This window comes from Thermobia domestica, chromosome 5, assembly GCF_964235325.1.
Source record: "Thermobia domestica chromosome 5, izTheDome1.hap1.1, whole genome shotgun sequence".
Taxonomy (NCBI): Eukaryota; Metazoa; Arthropoda; class Insecta; order Zygentoma; family Lepismatidae; genus Thermobia; species Thermobia domestica.
The window spans coordinates 119904394-119925557 of record NC_137458.1 but is presented as its reverse complement, the minus strand read 5'-3'; the positions used below and the strand labels follow the sequence as shown (position 1 = coordinate 119925557).

Genomic DNA, 21164 nt, shown 5'->3' with positions numbered 1-21164 from the left:
CCACTGTTTATAACACATTTGTTTTCCATTCAACCCGCTAATTCTCCCCATTCTTATCCGCACACATATTTCTAAGGATACATGTTTCTAGTTGTTTTTCTTTGCTTTTGCTTAATGTCGATGTTTCCACCCCATATAGTACGATGTTCCCAAGATGTATTTTATGTCTTTTTCTCAATCTTTATTCAAGGACCCACAAAATGATCTTTTTTCCCTCCTCAATGCCTCTTCACCATTCCTATACTTGCTTTTATTTCATGTCAGCACTACGAGTAATAATATTATCCAGGTATCGAAAACTAGTTATCTGTTCTATTTTCTGCCCCCTACTTTATATTTAACACGTACGTTACCACTTCGTTGCAGTCACCATGGTTTTCATCTTTCTAACAATTTTTTCATCCCATATTCTTACAGCCCTTCCTCAAATTTTCTAACATCTTATTGATTTTCTTTTTAGATTCTGCATCAAACGTTACGTCATCTGCAAACCGTTTACACCGAGTAACCCTGTTGAAATACAGACTTAATTATGTAGGCTTTCTCTTACTATTTTCTCTATTTGAAGAAGATAGTATATCCTAGTATCTTCTAGAGGATCTCATTTAGTATATTAAAGAATGTTGGAAAGCCATTCCTGTGGAACTCTCCTTCCAATTGCTCTCCCCTCTGTGTCATTTCTTCTTCTCTTCTAATACCTACTTGTTGCTTCATATATGTTTCTTATGAGTCTTACAAGGAACCCTAGGTATCTATCAGAGCCCGATTTTTAAGAAACTTTGTATATAATTAGAGTACCTCGGGAAACACACACAGCCAAAATTGTAGCTGCAGAGTCCAAGACGTTGGAACACTAGGGCTCGAGAAAGATCAAATGTGGAACATCAGTACATTAAGGACATGGTGAGAAAATGCAAGTTTTTCTTTAAAACTCGTCATTGTAACCACACGAAATGAGCATACATGGATACGAGATGGTAGATATGATCTGTTAAAAGTGATGAAAAAAATATCCGCCATCTTGAAAGAGACCATGTTGAAACTGGTGCGATTGGTATAAATGAGAAGAGGGTCATGCGATGCATCAAGTTGAACATAAATATACACAAAAAACAGTTGGTGAAATTTGTTGTAGGATTACGTTATTTCTGTGCTTCTGGCAGAGTGGTTTAGGTACAAGATGAGCAAAGTGTATCTCATGACACTCGAGCAGATGCAGGTTATGGTGCGCTATGAGTGGGATCAGTGCAACTAGAAAAACAGAGCGAAATATAATTTTAGCAGTACATGATTTGTGTCAGAGTCAACATATAATTGGTGTGGATGTGCTGATACAACGGGTTCTTCATAATAATGCCATGGTTAGCATTAATTTGTAACTGTTTATTATATTTCCATTAATTCGAACAGAAATCAGAACGCCTATCAGTTCACTCATAGCGCTCCATACCCACCATCTGTTCGAGTGTCATGAGATACCTTTGCTCATTTTGTACATAAACCACTCTACCAGAAGCACAGAAATAATGTAATCCCACAACAGACTTCACCAACGGGTTTTTGCGTCTATTTACGTTCAAATTGATGCATCGCATGACCCTCTTCTCATTTACAGCAATGGCACCAGTTTCAACATAGCCTCTTTCAAGATGGCAGATATTCTTTTCATCATTTTTAACAGATGATATCTACCATCTCGTATCCATGTATGTTCATTTCATGTGGTTACAATGACGAGTTTTAAAGAAAACCTTGGATTTTCTCACCATGCCCTTAATGTACTGACGTTCCACATTTGATCTTTCTCGAGCCCTAGTGTTCCAACGTCTTGGACTCTGCAGCTACAATTTTGGCTGTGCGTGTTTCCCGAGGTACTCTAATTATGTACAGAGTTTCATGAAAATCGGGCTCTGATAGATACCTAGGGTTCCTTGTTAGACCTTTCCATCGGGCAAAAGCCTTTTCTAGAGCAATAAATATAACACACACATCTTTCTCTTTTCTATAAATCTTTCACCGATCACTCTTAATAAACCCATAGCGTATCTTGTGATCTTACCTCACCTAAACCTGAACTGTTCCTTATCACCTTTTTCATTTGTTTCTTCATACAACCTTCTGTTCAGTATTCGAAGCATAAATTCTACAGCATGCGATATAAGACTAATATTTCGATACCGAGACGGGGTTCGATTTCTTAGTCAACGGCATCATGATCTTCAGGAAATCTTCTGGTCCTCAGTCCTGTTTCATATATTTCATTGCAGAGGCGGAACAATTCTTTCTTGTCCTTTGTCTCCCATATTCTTAACGAATTCGATAGGTGTATTATTTATCGTGATTGCGTTTCCATTCATAATCTCGGATATAGTTTTGTCAAACTCATTCTGAAGAATATTAAGCCCTTTTATCATCCTTGCTTACTTCATTTTCCACTTCAACAGCTAGGCCACGCAGTCTGTTCCTACTCTCATACAAGTCTTCAACATAGTCTTTCCATCTTAAAATTCCACTCTTCTCGCCGACTACCTTCACTCTCTTATTATCTACTACCATTGTAATAGCCTCTTGTCTGCTCCGTAAGTTCCATAAACTTCACCTTTTTGTACATTTCCTCATAGTTTCCAACTGTTTCTAATTGTTCTTACCCCACATTTTCTTTTGTAAAACAATTCCATTGTCTGTTTCCCTTCGTAACTCGTTTAACTTCCTGTACATCTTTCTACAGGTTTTGATATGGATTCAGTGTCCGAGAAATAAGTTTCATTTTGACATTTCTCCTCTATCCAAACCGGAAGTAGTAGTACATCTTCCTGTTTCAATATTAATTCATTTACAGTAAAGCTAAAAAAGAGAGCGAGAATTTTTTTTTTGCTATGGATTCGGTGTTCAAAGAACAGATTCTCTGTGACATTCCTCTGTTGCAAACGGAAGTTGTAGACCTTTTATTTCTAATTTCAAAATATGAAATGAAAATTACTTGTTTCCTTCTTCTACATACAGAAAAGTATTACTTTTAAATTTTGTTTCGTTTTTAAAACAAAACAAAGTTCAGTGCATTTTACAACTTTTTAAGGTTAAGTCACACATAGGTGACTCGGCCATGCCGTGTCGTGGTCCACGAAGTTTCTTTTCAGAGTGACATTAAAAATACATTGGGTTGTCTTGTGTAATTCAGATGATGTACCGTTCCTATTGCCGTTCCCCGACAGTTCGACTTAAGGGGACAGACTACTAAATATTTTTCAAAAGTTAACAATTTTTCTTTTGCCAGTTTTTTGTAAATGAAATGTAACTTACCTCAATAACAGATAATGTTATTCTACACTCGAAAATACAAATCGAAAGAATTTTCAGTGTTGCCATCCATAGAAATTACAGTGTGACTAGAATTTGAATTACCCAAAAATCTAGGTTAAGGCAGCGACTAGAGAAATGAACTCAATGGTAATTGATGACTTATTATGTTGTATGTGTTCCTTGTTAACTACTTTCTAAAAATATTAGTATTTATTTTGTAATAAATTATATACATTATTACAAAATAAATACAAATATTATTTAAAAAGTAGTTAACAAGGAACACAGATAACATGATAAGTCATCAGTTATCGTGAATTCATTTTTCTAGTCTCTTCCTTAACCTAAATTTTTGGGTAATTCAAATTCTGGTCACATTGTAATTTCTATGGATGGCAACACTGAAATTTCTTCCTATTTGTATTTTCGAGTGTAGAATAACATTATCTATTATTGAGGTAAATTACGTTCCATTATCTTTTTGTTTATGAAAATCTGGACTTCTGAAAAATATTTAGTAGTCTGCCCCCTTAAAGAGAAACCACCCCGCTCGCGACTCGACTGCCCAGTGCTTCGGCTTTCCTCGGAGTGCTCGAAGCGGCACGAAGTTCACTTTTCTTGCAATCCATCTTGGAAAATAGTGTAGAAAGCAGCAGCGGCACGGCACGGCACTGTATGGTACATGTGAATAGTCACGGCACGGCATGTCACCGTATGTGTCAATCAGCTTTTTGATACTATATTGCTTGTTACGTAGAGGCAAAATGTCGCAAACATCATTTCATTCATTAATGAAGAACCAATCTACAATAGGCCCGCAACCAGAGAAGGGTTAGAGGGGGCCTAGCCACCCCCTAAACTTTCCGTGGCCCCTCCAGACCTCAATACAAAATGCTATTATTAATGCAAAAATCATAATTGAGATATTTGTAACAGAATTTTTAATGACTTGCCCCCCCTAACATTTTCATGCCCCCCAACCTCTGTGGCTGGTTTCGGGCCTGATCAGCTATATCCTTGCCTTTGGGCTAACTCGGATGTTCGTGTGGTTTTGCACAAAGTTATACCTGGCTTTATAATAACAATGTGCAAAAGATTTTAATATTTATATATTAAGTAGGTGTAAGGAATTCTTAAACATATAAGTACCTTTGTCTATAAGCTGTCGAAACTACATTTTTCCAACACTTCTTTCTTAGATAAACTGCCTGTAGAATTGCATCCAACATAGGGATACCTTTAGGCGGTTTTTAATAGAAAGAAATGCATAAGCAGTATCTCATGCACTGTATTGTAAGAAATAAACTAAGTTTCTGTTGTTTGTTTCAGGTCCTCGTCCAGGGCTACTCACTCTATGGGGAGAATCAACTGAGACAACTGTGAACGCAAGGTGGCACACATTTGCAAGTTCCATTTCATCCAAGTTAAACGAAGTGAAGCTAAGAAAATTACCAGAGTATTTAGTAGTCCCGACTTCAGTTCTCTTTTTCCTACAAAATGTGAGTTACTTGTATCTGTTCACTTGTAGTATATTATATAGAGGGTGTTTGCAGGAGAAATAGTAATCATTGTTGCACGTGGAGTATCAATTATTCTGTGAGTAAAAGGAAATAAATGTTGTGTTGAATTGTTAATAGATTCGAAGATAACAAGTACTCGAATCAGGTGCGTAGAAAATTATCCGTGAATCTGAACCCACCTACACCTGCACTAATTTTAAAATACATGCCAAAAATGAGTACCCAATTAGTACTGACAACCTATAATGTTAAAAAAAAAAAAAAAAAAATGTGCTATACATAAACGTTAAAAACAAAAATATTTTTAGTGGAGCTAGGTTCACGCTAGCCGCACTCACTTAGGCGATTGAGACAAAACTCATTCACAAAGTTAGTGCTAAATTAGTGCTGATGATGCCGCATAGAAAGAATATTTGTATTCTCATCAGAAAGCCAAAGAATATACGAAAATCTTTAATGTCAGCATCATCGAAGAAAACAATCTCTCATTTTTATAATGAGGTAAATAGCAGTAATTTTCTTTCTATGTGGTATTTTCAGTACTAATTGTTGGCACAGTTTACAAAATTAGTGTTGCACTATTTAAAGTGGGTGGGGCTATCTTTATGTGAACCTAGCCCCTCACATTAGCACTAATTTTAGATCATATGCCAAAAATTGGTGCTCAATTAGTGTTCACGACCTGTTAACGCGATAATGTTAAAAATTTGCGCTGTTACACAAACATCAAAAAATAATAACAATAAAAAGAAAAGTACGAACGAAATGTAAGATCAAAATTTTTAGGCTACCTCAATCATTTCTCTGCTCAGTATAGTTTTATTAAGAAAGTGCACAAATATATGTCGAGTTACCAAGTTTTTTGAGGGATCCCCAACGTGAGTGTGCCGCTGATGAAAGCTATACACGAAGTTAGTGTTAAATTTTTGCTGACAATACCACATAGAAAGAAAATTAGTGCTTTTATCAGAAAACCAAAAGAAAAAGAAAAAATGAAAATCTTTAACGGCGGCATCATCAAAGAAAATGGATATCTCATTTTCTGATGATATAAACAGCACTGTCAACAATTGGCTATCAACAATTGACTTTGTTCCTTTGGCACTTCCCAAAGTGAAGTCCATGTAGGAAAATTTTTGTCCACGAGCTTTCACGTCGAAAATGGCCGGAAACAAGGAGATGCATTGTCGCCATTAATATTCAGCTTTGTTCTGGAATACGCTATAAAGAAAATCAAAGATAGCAACCAGGGTCTAGAGTTGAACGGTATTCACCAGGTTATGACATATGCTGATGATGTAAATTTAATAGGGGATGATAGGAGAACAATAGAAAGAAATGCAGAGATCTTATTAAACGCTTGCAGGGAGATGGGTTTAGAAGGAAATGCAGGGAAAACTAAATACATGAAAGTGCTTCAAAACCGTAATACGGCAAATTATGGATGCGTTAAAATATTAAATAATACTTTCGATAAAGTGAATACTTTCAAATATTTAGGATCAATATTAACAGACGAAAATCATATTCACGAAGAAATTAAATGTCGACTAAAAGCAGGGAATTCGTGTTATTATTCAGTTCAAAATCTCTTGTCGTCGCGAATTCTGTCGAGGAAATTGAAGCTTAAAATATATAAAACGATAATCATGCCTGTTGTTCTGTATGGTTGCGAAACATGGTCGCTTACTCTGAGGGAAGAACATAGACTGAAAGTATTTGAGAACAAGATCCTGAGACGAATATTCGGACCAAGAGAAACGGGAATGGGGAATGGCAGAAACTTTATAACGAGAAGCTACATAATTTATACGGTTTACCAAACATTGTTAGGGTAATCAAGTCTAGGAGGCTTAGGTGGGCAGGTCCTGTAGCTAGGATGGAAGAAAGTAGAGACGCTTTCAAAGTCTTGACTGGAAAACCAATCGGAAACGACCATTAGGAAGACCTAGGCGCAGATGGGAGGACAATATTAAGATGGATCTCGCAGAGATAAGAATACAAAGTAGAAACTCGATCTAGTTGGCTAGGGATAGAGGTCGATGCAGAGCTTTTGTGAATGCGGCATTGAACCTCCGGGTTCCATAGGCCATAGAGTTAGTTAGTTTTATAAACAGCACTAATTTTCTTTCTATGCAGTATCCTCAGCACTAATTTAGCAGTAATATTTGAAATAGGTTGCAAAATTAGTGCTGCATTATTAAAGGTGGGGCTATCCTCAGGTGATTTTTTGATGTTTGTATAACAGCACATTTTTCTTTTTAACTTGTAGGTATTCAGCACTATAAGGTATTAAGTTTTGAATATATTTTAAAATGTATGCTAATCTGAGTACCTTAAGCGACTGAGATGAAACATTCAAAAATTTTGTCCTTACTGATAAGCATAAAAAGAAAATTTATGCTTTAATTAACAGAAAAATTGATCCGAAGGAGTGGAAAGCGTGAACCTAGCCCAGTTAAGTGATTACAAAGCAGATCATGTTATACAAAGAGTGAAAAGGTACACTCATGTCCAAAATGATTGTCGCATATGTATAACTGTCTTCTTGTAAGAATATAGTTTGATAATGATTTTGCAGGGTACTTTTAATACTGATACTATGTGTATAATCGGGAAATGTATATTTATGGTAAATTTCATAGGAAAAGAATTATAAATACGAAAAATAGAATGAGTAAAGAGAAATGATGCTAAATGGACAAGAAAGTTTTATTTTCGTTTTATTGTTCTTATTTACTCCTCTTTTGACATGAAATTAGTCACATACATGTCTTTGCCGAATATACACATAGTAACATTATAAGAAATATCGGGCGAATTCGTTATCAAATTATATTCCTACAACAACACATTTAGAGACATGCGACAATAATTTTGGACATGAGTGTACATGACTGGACCGGGACTAGAATCCGGGATCTTCGGCAGATTGTGCCGATTCAGTAAGCATTTCACTACCCAGTCCTCTCCCAGACAGTGTGTCTCTCAGTCTTAGAAGTCGGCGTTTTTACACTCAGACCATATGTTGTACTTGGTCCACATGTTGTTGGCTTGTATTACTACATGTTGTACTTGGACAGTCCAGTCTCAACATTCAGAACACCTCTGACGGAGCTCTCTAATGTTCTGAATTTTTGAGACTGGATTGTCCACCACAACACGTAGTTGTGGTAAAAGCCATGTGATCTGAGTGAAAAAAAATGCTAACTTCAAGAATGAGAGAGTATATGGCTGTTCTGGGAGCAGACTGGGTAGCATAGTGTTTAACTCATCGGCATGGTTTGCCGGTCCAGTCATGCACTTTTCCACTCTTTATGTAACATTGAATTCACACCTATTGCGATGCTGGTCTGTTAAAAATCGGTTGTTTCCTCCATTTATTAAAATACTATTAAAAAAAAAAGTGCTGAAATTGTGTTGATCAGTGTATATAGAAAAGAAAAATTGTGTCTTTTTAAAACTAAAAAATTGGTCTAAATGTGTAAGGAGGGGAGTGTGAATCTTACCCTACCGACACCGCAATATTTTAAAAACATATGTCAAAAATTAGTGCTGATATTGCGCTGAGCAATTAACATAAAAGTAAAATTTGTGCAGTTCTCACAACGGAGGAATTCGTCTAGAGTTTGGAAGGAGGGGGAGGAAGAACATGAACCAAGCCATACCTAGTTAGAATGGGCGAATTAACGAATAGAAAAATAAAATTTGTATCGTTCGTACAACGGAGAAATTGACACCAAAAAATTAAAAGAAGGGAAGAAGGAGCGGGAACCTAGTCCTACCCAGACTGGTGCTAGTTTTAAAACATATATAAAAAATTAGTGTTAAAGTACTACTGATTAGTAAGCATAAATGTACAATTTGTGCAGTTCTCACAGCGGAGAAATTCGAGCAAAATTTGGTAGGAGGGGAGGGAAACAGTCAACCTAGCGCTCTTAGTTAGAATGCAAATCATGTTAAACATTAGTGCTGCAATTGTTCTAATCAAGGAATAAAAAATAAAATTTGTGCCATACTTAAAACGGAGAAATTGAATTCCAAAATTTAAAAGGAGCAAAGAGTGAGTGTCAATCTGCCTGCCCCTTTAACTGATCAGAATGGAAAGAATGTTAAAAAGAAAATTAGTGGTGAAATTGTGCTGATTAGTAAGGATAGAAGGAAAATCTGTGCCGTTGTTACAACGGATAAAATTGGACCTAAATTTGGAAGAAGGAGAGAGCGAAGCATGATCCTAGCCCCACTTGTTAACCGATCAGAATGGAAAGAAGGACAAAACTTAACGCTGAATTTGTGCTGATAAATGAGCATGAAAAGAAAAGTTATACTGTTATTACCACGGAAAGTAGGCACAAAAATTTAAAAAGAGAGGTGGAGAACTGAACTAAGACCTTCCCAGTTCAATGATTTATTTGATTAAAATGGAGACCATGTCAAAAATTAGTGCTAGTCAGTAAACGTAAAAAGAAAATTTGTACTCATATTATAACGGAGAAATTGGCGCCAAAATTTGGAAGGACGGAGGGGGAGCGTGAACCTGACCTCATTCAGTTAACCGATTAGAATAGATTTGGTTTGATTTTGAGTTTAGCGTCCTTTTCAGCAATGAGGTTATATGAGAGATGGACATACAACTTAACGTGGGATCTCAACGACGTGAACTCACGTCGGGAATCGAACATGCTCTTCTACACCTTTTGCTCGTATACATACATGCTATCCACACAGCTATAATAGATCTTTCGGAGGGATCGGAATGAAAACAGAAATCAGAATAAAAACCACGTCAAAAATTAGTCTTCAAGTAAGATATTTTAAAACATGACTGATGATAGCTCACTGATATAAAGTCATGAAAGAATGTCGTATCACACGGGTCCACAAACGGAACATACAGCATGTAATCAGAAACCATTTTCGTTCTCATTTATTTTAAAGAATTTCGGTCTATTTTAAAGAAAAATTCCTGCATCATTTCATCATGAAAGTGAAGGTTTTTTTTTTTTTTTTTTTTTGTTTGTTTGTTTTTTTTAATCATCCCATCATTAGAGTTTTCGTACATCTTTAGACTTTCTGCTAAGAGCAGTAATTTTATTTCTATGCGGTATCGTCAGCACTAAGTTTCAGTATACTTCCCAAGATTAGTACATCAGCAAAAGTGGGTGAGGCTGTATTCATGTGAAGATAGCCCCACCTACTGACTTAATACTGCAGCACCAAACATATAATAACACCTTGTTAATCCTTAAGAGTTCAAAATTATTTGTTCAGTTTGATTTTACTTACAAAAAATGCAGGCATTTTAGACATATTATTTTTCACATTCAGTTACCGACATAAGCGGAGTAACTTGCGATTGTAGATACTGGAGAATTGGCAAAAGTTTTATTTAGTTAGGTAAAATCATCCTCTAATGCACATTTTGTACTTGAAATTATAAAATCATTTGTATTAGTCGATATGGAAATTGAAAGAAAATTATTCCTGACTTTGGGTGAGATACCGTTCATCAATGTGGTGATTTAATCATTGTAGAGATTATTGTTGAATAACCTGCGCACTAATTTAACATTTCATAGAACACGTGCTTATTCACTGTATTATCAAGAAAGATACTTGAAGTTTATATTAATTCAATTCTGACCCAAGGTGTTTTCACTTTTAAGAATTGAAAACGAGTACTCTTAATTATGGATTAAAATTGAAAAGGTGCCGGCTGAATAACGTATAGATGATGTCCCTTGTGTAGCACTCCTTTTATGATTTTAAAGTCTCTTTCTTTTCAGGAATTACCGAATCCATTGTTACAAGAGTGGGAAGTAGATGCATTTATTGCTCAGGCTGTACTACTATGCAAATATGAAACAGGTCGTCTGAGTAGAGTGGATGTGAAAGTGCCAGACGTTCGGGCTGTACAATTGGCTACTATTTTTATGAGAGGAGTTACTACAATGATCTTTCTCCTTGGGACATGTGGCTACCCTATTCCTCTTCAAGAGGTAAATATATTGTTTTCTTTTCTGGTCGTTGTTTACAATGTAAAACATTTCTTTTCATTAAATTCTTCACAATGCTTAACAGTTACATCATAAATATTCTGGGCTTTCACGAAGTTTTCCCCAAGTGTAATGTAAGTACATTAACATGATTGATATTGATCAAAACTAGAGTGAAACTCCCTGAGAAAAATAACCATTTTCTTGCATTGGTCACTTCAAAACACGTCAGATATATCTATTTAATACAAATGCAGACCATCAGTTTCAGAAATGTCCAAAAAAAGAATGTTGCAGCAATATAATGCTCATGATATTGTCCTGATATATATTATTTTAGTATATAGTTCGGCAGGATTCATTTTAAAGTTAATTTGCTTTATCTCTTTTATGAGGAAGGGGGAAATTAGATTTAGGTTAACATTTTCAACTCTGTAACTTGAGGGGGTAACATCATGGAGTCACCTGTGCTGTTACAACGATATTGTATATTTATTTTGCTATTTCTTTCTATTTAGAATCAACAACATATATATTCTTTTTTCTTCTTCTTCTACACGATCTATAAATGTAACATATATTGGGAACCACCGTTTAAAATGTAATGATTAATTTATATTATTCATATATTTTACGTTACATTCCAGCCCACAATCCGTGTAAGTTTTAAAAAATGTCAAAATGATCCAATCACATTAAATCAGGCACGACAAATTATATCACGATTACCTTTATACTCCAAAACTTCATTAAGTACACTTTTCTTTTTCGGTTGTCATAGCACGTTTTAAAACAAGTTACTATCTACTGTTATTATAACTATAAATGCAGATTACACCTATAAAACCAACATATATTTTACTATTGAGATTAAATCTTATTTATTTCTATTTAGAATCAACAACATATATATTATTTTTTTCTTCTTCTTCTACACGACAGATTGTGTACTTTTATGCACCGTTGCCAAAAATCAAGATATAAAAATAGAAGAAATTACAAAATAGATATAAATATCGTTGTACTGTCATGTAATGGAGATCCTCCTGAAGCAAAGAGGCACCTCTTGTCTTTTTTATCAACAGATGTCAGTGCTAGTTCTTCTCTTGAGCCACTTAAATCTGTCCACGTGTTCGTTGCTTCAAGTTTAAAATACCAATGTTAGTACGTTGTGAACCACTTGTGAAGTGAGTGCGTTATGTTGATGGCAGGGTTTTTCATCTCTTTGACACGAGACTCTATTTTTGAACTACTAAAATCCGAATTATGCCGTGACTTTAACCTTTAATAAGTAAGTGGTAATGTCCATTAAAATTAATAAAATCTTAGTTCATACTTCATAATTTGGTTAACTACAGAAGATGAAAAAATAGATTGTTAGGCAAAATAAAACACCCATACCCTCAATTATTACCATTCATTATTTCATGTCCCCACATCAAGGGTGATGAACACGTCGACCAGCAAATCGTGAGAGGTAGTCCACGATGGTCTGAGTCATATTGTTTGTATCGATCACAGTTATTGTTTTATGATTTTCTTCAGTGTGCTATGGATAGGTAAATAGTCCGCCAGTTATTTCAGAAATGAAACGCAGCCCTCAAACCTAAAGCTTAAATTTCTACCGCTGTGCAGACGAAAAATTATATCTTAATGTTATACTTCGCAGGGGCCAGTTATTTGTTTTCCGTGTAAAGTGCATTCCTCCCCACCTTTTGTGAAAATCAATTGTGATTCTGGGATGATACATGACTGCTGAGCTACCATCTACTGATAGATAAACAACTTAATCCTCACTAGATATCACTAGCATGCTAGATGCAAACGTAGCAACTTACAGCGCTTAGTGCTTCTTACTTCTTTCATCCATGATCGAGCGTATGCGAGGTCTGTAGCCGCAATCTTTCAGTAAAAAGTATTCTTTGTATTCCACACACACTCACTTTTCTTATACAATTCTAGAAGTAGGTAATTTCCAAAACTGGCCATTACTTCTAAAATACTTGTGATTGCAACTCGCGCTCTACTTTACTGTCTCCTGTCGAGATTCTCTGGTGACCTGTGTTTCCACAAGGAAAACTGGCTAACTGAACTGGAGATTGAAAAAACATCAGAAAATAAAATTTCTTGAATTCAATTGAAAGTAATTCGTCGCACTTGATTAACAGGCTATTCAGTCAAATTACATTTACACAGACGACTGAACTTCAATTCAACTGAACGTACTCACTTTGCTGACATACATAAGTCTTAACCATACGGACAGTTATCAGCGAAAATTTGACGTTTAATATGAGTTTTTAAAACACGTAATAATCATTTAGACAAGCTAAGTTGAATACCTTTTGAATTTATTAATATTTATTGATAATATCAGTCAGACAGATTAATTGTTAAATCATTTGTAAAAACAAATTTTTAGTTACAAACCTTGATTTTACCTTTTTTGCATACCATCTAACAACACCTTTTCTTTGTCATACCAATATACTTATTTTTAGAATAGGAGCTTCGATCATTAGTATTGGATATATTCGTTAGCATTTTATTCTTCTAAGCAATATTATTTTGATATCACTTGCTTTGGCTTATTATATTTCGGCACTACTGTGTTCTTTATCGAAAGTTAGATTGTGAGTTCTATGTCACATATTTGCTATAATCTGCTCTAAGTTACACTGTAAATTTCCGTTGTATCATAGTTCATGATATATGATAATGTAAAAATACGGTAATCAGCAAGAATTTGTGTGCATTATTACGGTGCATGGAATAATCCGTATTAGGCAAAAATAACAAAATACCAGTGCGAGGTATGATGGAGCGATATGTGGAACGTTATACATTTGAAGTAGAGTAAGTAGTTATAGAAGAATTGTTGCTGATAATGCAATAAATTTACGATTTAGCGAATTTACTAGTATTTAAAAAAAAATCTATGAAAAACTAAAACAAGCTGACAGCTGTATATACACCTAAGTTCACGGAAGTGATTTTGTGAAAATTTGTTTCAGAGTGATGTGAATTGTTTCGATGAATAAGTGTAGGGAACATTAGTTTTAGTGTTTTGAAGATCAATATTATTTCATTAAACATTGTGTTCGATTCAGAACGAAACTCACAATTACAGATTCATACTCGATTAATAATGTTCGGTGGTTGGAATCACGAATCACAATTGATCAAATTACTACATTATATATCTTTTTGCAGAGTCTGCCGTGGAAATACTTCGATGGAAAATTATTCCATCATTTGTACTTGGAATCCAAATCTAGCGTTCCTTACTCAGTACTCTGCCAACGACAGGTAAAGTACCTTCTTTTTCTGTAATTAGTTCTGCATATCTAGTCAGCTAAGTTAAACTTACCTACTTACAAGTACCTAGTTGATGAGCAGCATAATTGTCGTAAACTTTGTTTCTTGTTTTAGGTAAATTTTTCATTTATTTGATGTAAATTTTTCATCCATTACTACAATTTGTTATTTTACTATTTGTGTAGGCACTCTTTTCAAGGTCTTCTTCGTCCCATCCTTTCACTTATTTTTCCGTCAATATACTCTACGAGCATGCATGTGTTAATAATAATAATAAAAGTATTAACATTGTTGTATTATGCTGTAATTAAAGCGAGCTTCTGACCGACTTTGTGTGTCCCGCTCCACGATAACTCTGGTAAACTTGATTGAAACTTAGATGTGGCTTCACCCGAAATAATCATATTGTTTGGGATTAAGTCAATTAAGAATAACGGGAAAAAAATGTATATTTTGTATATGACATGTTGATCATCCTCATTGGTTAGTGTTGAAATTGATCAAGGATAAGTTCCCAAACATGAAGATTTCCTTATTTAAATAGTATGATAAAATAATTACTCCAATAACTTTCACCAAAATTTAAAATCGAATTTTGATGCATCATGAGGCTTCCCAAGCATTCCACTTCTTAAAGTTAAATTGTCAAGAATGGAAGAGTGAATTTTATCCTTCCCCTTTCCATTACAAAATATGTTTTACAGTAATTTAAGTAACAATATTTTCAGTTTTTAGCAATATAGAAATGATCCCCACCATATGTAGTTAAAAATCAGAAGCAGAAGGGGTAGATTTACCCCCGTTCAGATCCGTGCCGTACCCCGGGCGCCGAAGTAGGGGGCAGAAAATTCAGGAGGAAAAAAGAAGAGAAGGGAAGAAAAAATAGGAAAAATTATGTTGGAATATTTTAGATCAACAGCAGTGTTTTTCAGTGTAATATTTAATTTGACCACGGTCAGATTTATATTTTTTGCATCCCTAGACACTTGCTAAAAGCGCCCCAAAATCAAGGGAAAGCAGGATTTATTTTTGAAAATTTTAGTATGCTTCGCGCCAACCATGGTGGCGCTTCGCGGTTGGTCTGTCGACCTCACTCAAATGTACGGGGGCGCTGTCGTATACTCTCGCCCCGGGCGTTGGTTTTTCACGGCACGGCACTTCCCCCTTCTGCCATTAAAAATATGTTCCCTGATAACTCTCAAAAAGATTAAATAAAAAAAATTGAAGAAATATAGAGTATATGTTTCTTATGCTTGGGTTTAGAGTCGGGAAAAAAATAGGGGACTTAATTTAATTTATTCCCCTCTCCTTCCTCCGTATTAGGAAATACGTTTCACAAGAGCTTTCGTAAACTTTATTCGATTTCGATAGAATATGTTGTATGAAGCTTTCTCGTAATTCCTTCCACTTCTGGTTGAAATCACTCAAAAATGAGAGAGTAAAATATTTGCAATTTGAAAGTAAATATGCGACACCGTGCATTAGACAAAAAATCCTTATGACTTTGTCATAAATCAATGATATGTTGAATCACCTCACACAACACTTGCAAGATGAACTTGAATTTTTTTCCCCTGTCCATAATAAATCGCTTTCTGGTAGGAATCCTTGAAAACGTTCAATGAGTTCTGTTAATTTTAGTAGTCATTGTGCGAATTAAAGAGATTTTTACAGGGAGTTGACGTGTATCTAGGAAGAAAATCACCATACATGCAATAAATTTAGTAGAACATGTTCATATAAACAGATTCCCTAGATATACGTTTGTTTCTTTCCAGTAGAGGATATCTTCATCTCCCAAGTAATTTGGATGCTCAGTACATATTCGATATTAGTTTATATTTACATTATTAACTAATATCTTTACTGTATACTAGATACAATCACCGCATAGGTTGTTGGTATTCTGAATTTGTGTAACCTTTCTGTAAAGCATATCCCTCACTTTTGCGGACAATAATCATGTCCCGTCGATGTCCGTTATATATAGGTTTGATTGTATATGTAATATTTGCAATAAATTAGTGATAAGGTAATACTAATTTGATTTATATTAAAGCATGCTCTTTATGCTTCTCACGTGATGCGAGACGGTGTCGGATGAAGTCAGTATGTTTAGTTAATTGGCGAAACTGTCACACAGTTATTATTTAAAAATAAACGTTGCTTTGTTTTTCTTTTTCAAGTTATTTAAGGTATCAAAGCTCTTATGGACCAGTTAGTTATTGATGTTCTCTGATTCTATTACCATGCTTTACGTAAAGTTGCGTAAGTAAGATATTTCCTGTCCTTTGACACAGTTTTTGCATACGACTTCAAAATCAATTCTGTTTATTTCTATTTTGCTTTTGATACATTAATTTTCCTCCAAACCCCAAGTTTAGTCATTTAGATATCGTGTGCAGTAAATTGATTTTTCCTCTTGGAATGTAAGTAATTGTAATATATATATATATATATATATATATATATATATATATATATATATATATATATATATATATATATATAATAGCTTCTCAGCAATAATCTATTTAGTAAAATAATTATATATATATTTATATTTTTCTTTCAGGTCGCTCTCATCGAACAATTTAATATGTTAAAAAGCATCATTATGGAGTAAAACCATTGCAGCGGTAACGGGTTAAGTATTGATATACGGTAATTAATACGTTGTGCGCATATATTTTATTTATTTTTTTTTTTTTTTCCCTCCTGCTTCCTCAGAGACAACTATTGAAGTTCGAAAATGTTATTATATCATTTGAAAAATGTTCCAAACGATTAAAGGATTACGATTTTGGATTGTAAGATTTTTAGAACTTACAAAATTTTATGAATCATTGTTTGAATTAGAACTTAGAAAATTTTATGAGTCGTTGTTTGAATTAGAACTTACAAAATTTTATGAGTCATTGTTTGAATTAGAGCTTAGAAAATTTTATGAATCACTTACAGTATAGTAGGTGTTTTAAATACGGTGTATCAGTGCTAAGTGATCGTCCGGTGTGCAGAGTCGCGATGCTTGATTGATTTGGAGTTTAACGTCCCATTCAGCACCGAAGCTATATGAGACGTAGACCAACACCTTAACGTGATCCCAATGAATGAATGAATGAATGATTATGGCGTAGTTAGAACGTCAGCAGCAAGATTGATTGTCTCCGTCACGATTGAACGTAATCCCAAATCATGTGGGAGTTACAATGGACAGCGCCATGTTCTTGTGATTTTTTCCGTCTACTTCCACCGTTACCATTCCACCAATTAATTTATCGTTATTCACCGGCATTTACCATTGCCCATTTTAGCCTAGGGCACCAATGCTGAATATTAAAGTATTCCCTCATATTATTTAGTTCATCGCATCATTACAAAATATGTCATAATAATCACCAGATATGTTTCTCAGTTACGAGCCACATCTCAAAAAGCACTGATTTTATATGATTTTGTAAGTACTAGAAAGCTCTGTTGGAAGTTGTAGCAACTAACAAATTTTATAATATTTTGACATCGTCTGACGGGACGAATTAAATTTTTAGTGTGGTTTTATTTGTCTTAAGAGTATTACTTTGCAAACCATTTTTTTTCTTTCTTTCTCCAATGTCAATAATGAATTTTTTTCTTGAATTTTAATACTTCTGCGTAATAATAAGGAAAATATTGAAGCTAATAATGAAAAAAAGTACATGTAGTCACTTAACTGTTATACGTACTATATTAATAGTTTGTAATATATGTTAAGTCAATAGAGAGGCTTATTTTGGTAAATGTAGGAATGTTTATTGCCATGAGCTTCTTATTTATATTACGTAATGAAAATTCAAGTATTCACATGCAGGTCAATGAATTGACAGACATTGGCAAGGATTCGTATATATGTACTGTATTAGTTTATACTTATATCAAACTCCCATAAGAGAAAGGAGTTATGAGACGAACATAGATGCTGTATCTTTTGTATTTATTTTATTATTAACTAATACTAGCACCAGTGGCGTCGTCAGAATTTTAGCTTAGGAGGGACAGTTCAAGATTACTGATATTCCTAAAGGTTAATATCGATATGTCTAGTCGTGTCGAATTATTGGCCTTATGTATCAAGTGGAGTTAATTAGCAAATTAATTAACTATTGTTTAGTTAATTAATTGCTACTCTATTCTTTAAATGGTTGTCATGTATTTGCATTTGCACACATATTTTCTTCTTTCGCTTTAATATATATTCTGTAAGCTGTTACTTCTGTTTTTGTCTGTATCTGAATTCTTTGTAAATAAGAAAATGTTTAATATTATCCAATAGTGATTTCCACTTCTTGTTACAACCTCTTATCTTATCTTCAAATTATATTTGTGTTAAACCGTGCAGGATATTGAAAGCTTTTGGGAAAAACGATATCCCAACAACAATCAATATATAAATGTGTTCAAGAAATCTCTGTGCAGTGGATTATGGCAAAAAATACATGTAATAATCCCACTACCGCCTTTGTTGTTCAGTATACATTTCTGTTGAGTTGGGCTTAAAGTCTAGCCTCGTTCATGTTTGTATCGGACATTTGCATGACATAACAGGCAAAATTGTATATTTCGAAATTTTTCTCACAATAACAAGTACCTAATCAAGTGCAGAGAGACTGTGTTTATATATATATATATATATATATTGGTGAGAAGAGTTCTTAAGAAACTCCTCAGTAGACAGCTTTCCCTCCCTGCTCGAGTGAAAGTAATGTTGCCAACTCATGCGTTAAGAAGATTACAACTATACTTGCGTAATAGGCCTATTCCAGCATCTACATTTATTGCCATAATTTCATCAGGCACTATCATTCAACATTGATCACATTTTGTTTTTGTTGTCACCAAAGAAGTATTTTGCATAAGGATACCTAAGTGAGGACCAGATTACCATAACAACTTTGATTGAAACGCAAGTGGGCCTAGAATAACGTTAGCCACTAGTTTCAAATTTCTATATACATTTTGCACTTTATATGAATTGTAGACCTCCCCCACCAAACCTCCGGAATCTTCCAGCTTTATCATAAATATAATTTTGAATAGCTTAAGGTGTGAATCATTGTTAGTTATAAGAAATTATGGTTTCAATAAAATGTGAACAGTTTTTCACATACCGGAAGACTAAACACAATCAGCTTGCTGAAGGGAGCACAGCAACTTGATGTGCTTTACTTGATTCAGCCGGGCCAAAAGTTTCACTTATTTTCCCCAGCTATTGCGCTATTGCACAAAACAATCGGACAAATGTTGATAAAGCCTCATGCTTCTCCACCCACCTTGTCTCGCACAAACCACGCAATATTCCCGTTCCCTTGTTACCACTGTTTCTGATTACTTCTTTTAAGAGCTCTTGTCTCTTGGACGAGGTGCGAAAAAAAATTTATTGACTCTCCTACAACTCCAAGACAGTTTCGAACGGGTGTTGCTGTGCAGGCAGTTAAAAGCACCAGATTCAAAACATGACTTGCACAATGCACGTAAGCTGCAGTGGGACATATTTTCTTTATCTCTGCTTGGACGCCTTTGAAGCAACCACTCATGGAACTGGCTCCATCCTACCCTTGTTCACGCAATCGGATGGTGTCTATATTTAAATCTGACAAGGTACTTAGAATTGTCAGGGCTAACTCTGCCCCAGTTGTATTTGTAACGGGAACAAACTTCAAAAAGTCTTCATGTAATGTGAAGTTATTTTTTGTTTCTCACACACAACACAAACTGTTCAATGCTAGACACATCGGTGGTCTCGTCCGCCAGAACAGAAAAGAAACTAGCATCGTTCACTCGTTTAACTAAATCTTCTAAGGTCATGTCCCAACACACCTCAGTTATTTCATTGTGTATGTTTGGGCTTATGTAGTGTGCATTCAATGAGCCCAACTTCAAATGTTCACCGAGAACCTTGTCGCCACTGAATACCCGAAACCTGAGTAGTGCACGAAAGTTCCATCATTGTAGTCAGGTTCTTCCAGTTCCAAAGGTCCTGTGTTTCTATGACCTCTGAGCGCAAGATTTTGTCAACCATACAAAATAATTGTCTCTACAACGGAATGAGTTTTTCACGGTTTTCGATCACTTGACGTTTTTTTTACTTAATCGGCAAGTTCCAGCACACTCGGTGTTCGATGTGTGAAGACAGATAAGAAGTTCTGTGCCAGCACAATGCAATGCTGGTGATATTGAGTACTCTCCTGAGACTGAAAGCATTCTATGGCATTTTTCCAATTTTAGAAACTCTTTGTTACGACCTAACCTCTAATGTCCACGACTGCCCTCCACACCAGCAAATATAACACATACACGCAAAGTGTACCTCGGATACACAAGCCACTGGAATCTTTCGAACCAGTAGCGCTGGAAACTCCTTCCTTTTACAAGAAACTCATACTGTGCATTAGGCGTCCATGGTTTCGTTAGCAACTTGTGAGCTATATATCTAGGAATTTCTTGATTTACCCTGTTGACGTAATGATCAACATCGAACTTAAAATGAGCTGCGGAAGTCTTCATGATCCCACTATCTTGCACAGTTCGGTTTCTCTGATCGTTTGCATTACTCGCGGATTCTACGACTGCTTCAACGCCAGTCTCCACTGCTGCATGTTCTTCTTCTTACATTTCTTACAAAAGAAAGGCGAAAGTTTTAATTGTTTACTCATGTCGTTCACAAATACTGAGAGAAAGTTATCCACGGTGACAAACATGTCGTCGCAATCGACGCAGTGTAACACAGATAAATGCACGAAGAACAGCGAATCACAAAAACCAACCAGCTGTTTTATCCTAGCAATCGCAGGCAATGAATCATCGACCAGCAATGAGCACTAACCCAGCAAACACCTTCACGCCAGAGATGAAAATAATAATAATAATAATAATAATAATAATAATAATAATAATAATAATAATAATAAAAGAAAAACTAATCAATGCTATCATTATTCTACAATGCCTTTGATAAAGTCGACCGTCACCTCATTGTGAAAAGTTGATGTGAGCT

At 35.0% G+C, this 21164-nt stretch overlaps 1 protein-coding gene across 1 annotated transcript in view; it reads left to right on the top strand.

Annotated features, from left to right (window-relative positions):
- The window catches only part of LOC145686080 (constitutive coactivator of peroxisome proliferator-activated receptor gamma-like), a 180699-nt gene extending 162264 nt beyond the window's left edge, over positions 1 to 18435 (top strand). The window contains exons 3-6 of the mRNA XM_081759003.1: positions 4630 to 4799; positions 10607 to 10819; positions 14030 to 14125; positions 16710 to 18435. Of these exons, the coding sequence (XP_081615129.1) occupies positions 4630 to 4799; positions 10607 to 10819; positions 14030 to 14125; positions 16710 to 16760 (530 nt within the window). The 3' untranslated portion in view covers positions 16761 to 18435. The remainder of the gene's footprint in view (positions 1 to 4629; positions 4800 to 10606; positions 10820 to 14029; positions 14126 to 16709) is intronic.
- The last annotated feature ends 2729 nt before the right edge of the window (positions 18436 to 21164 follow it).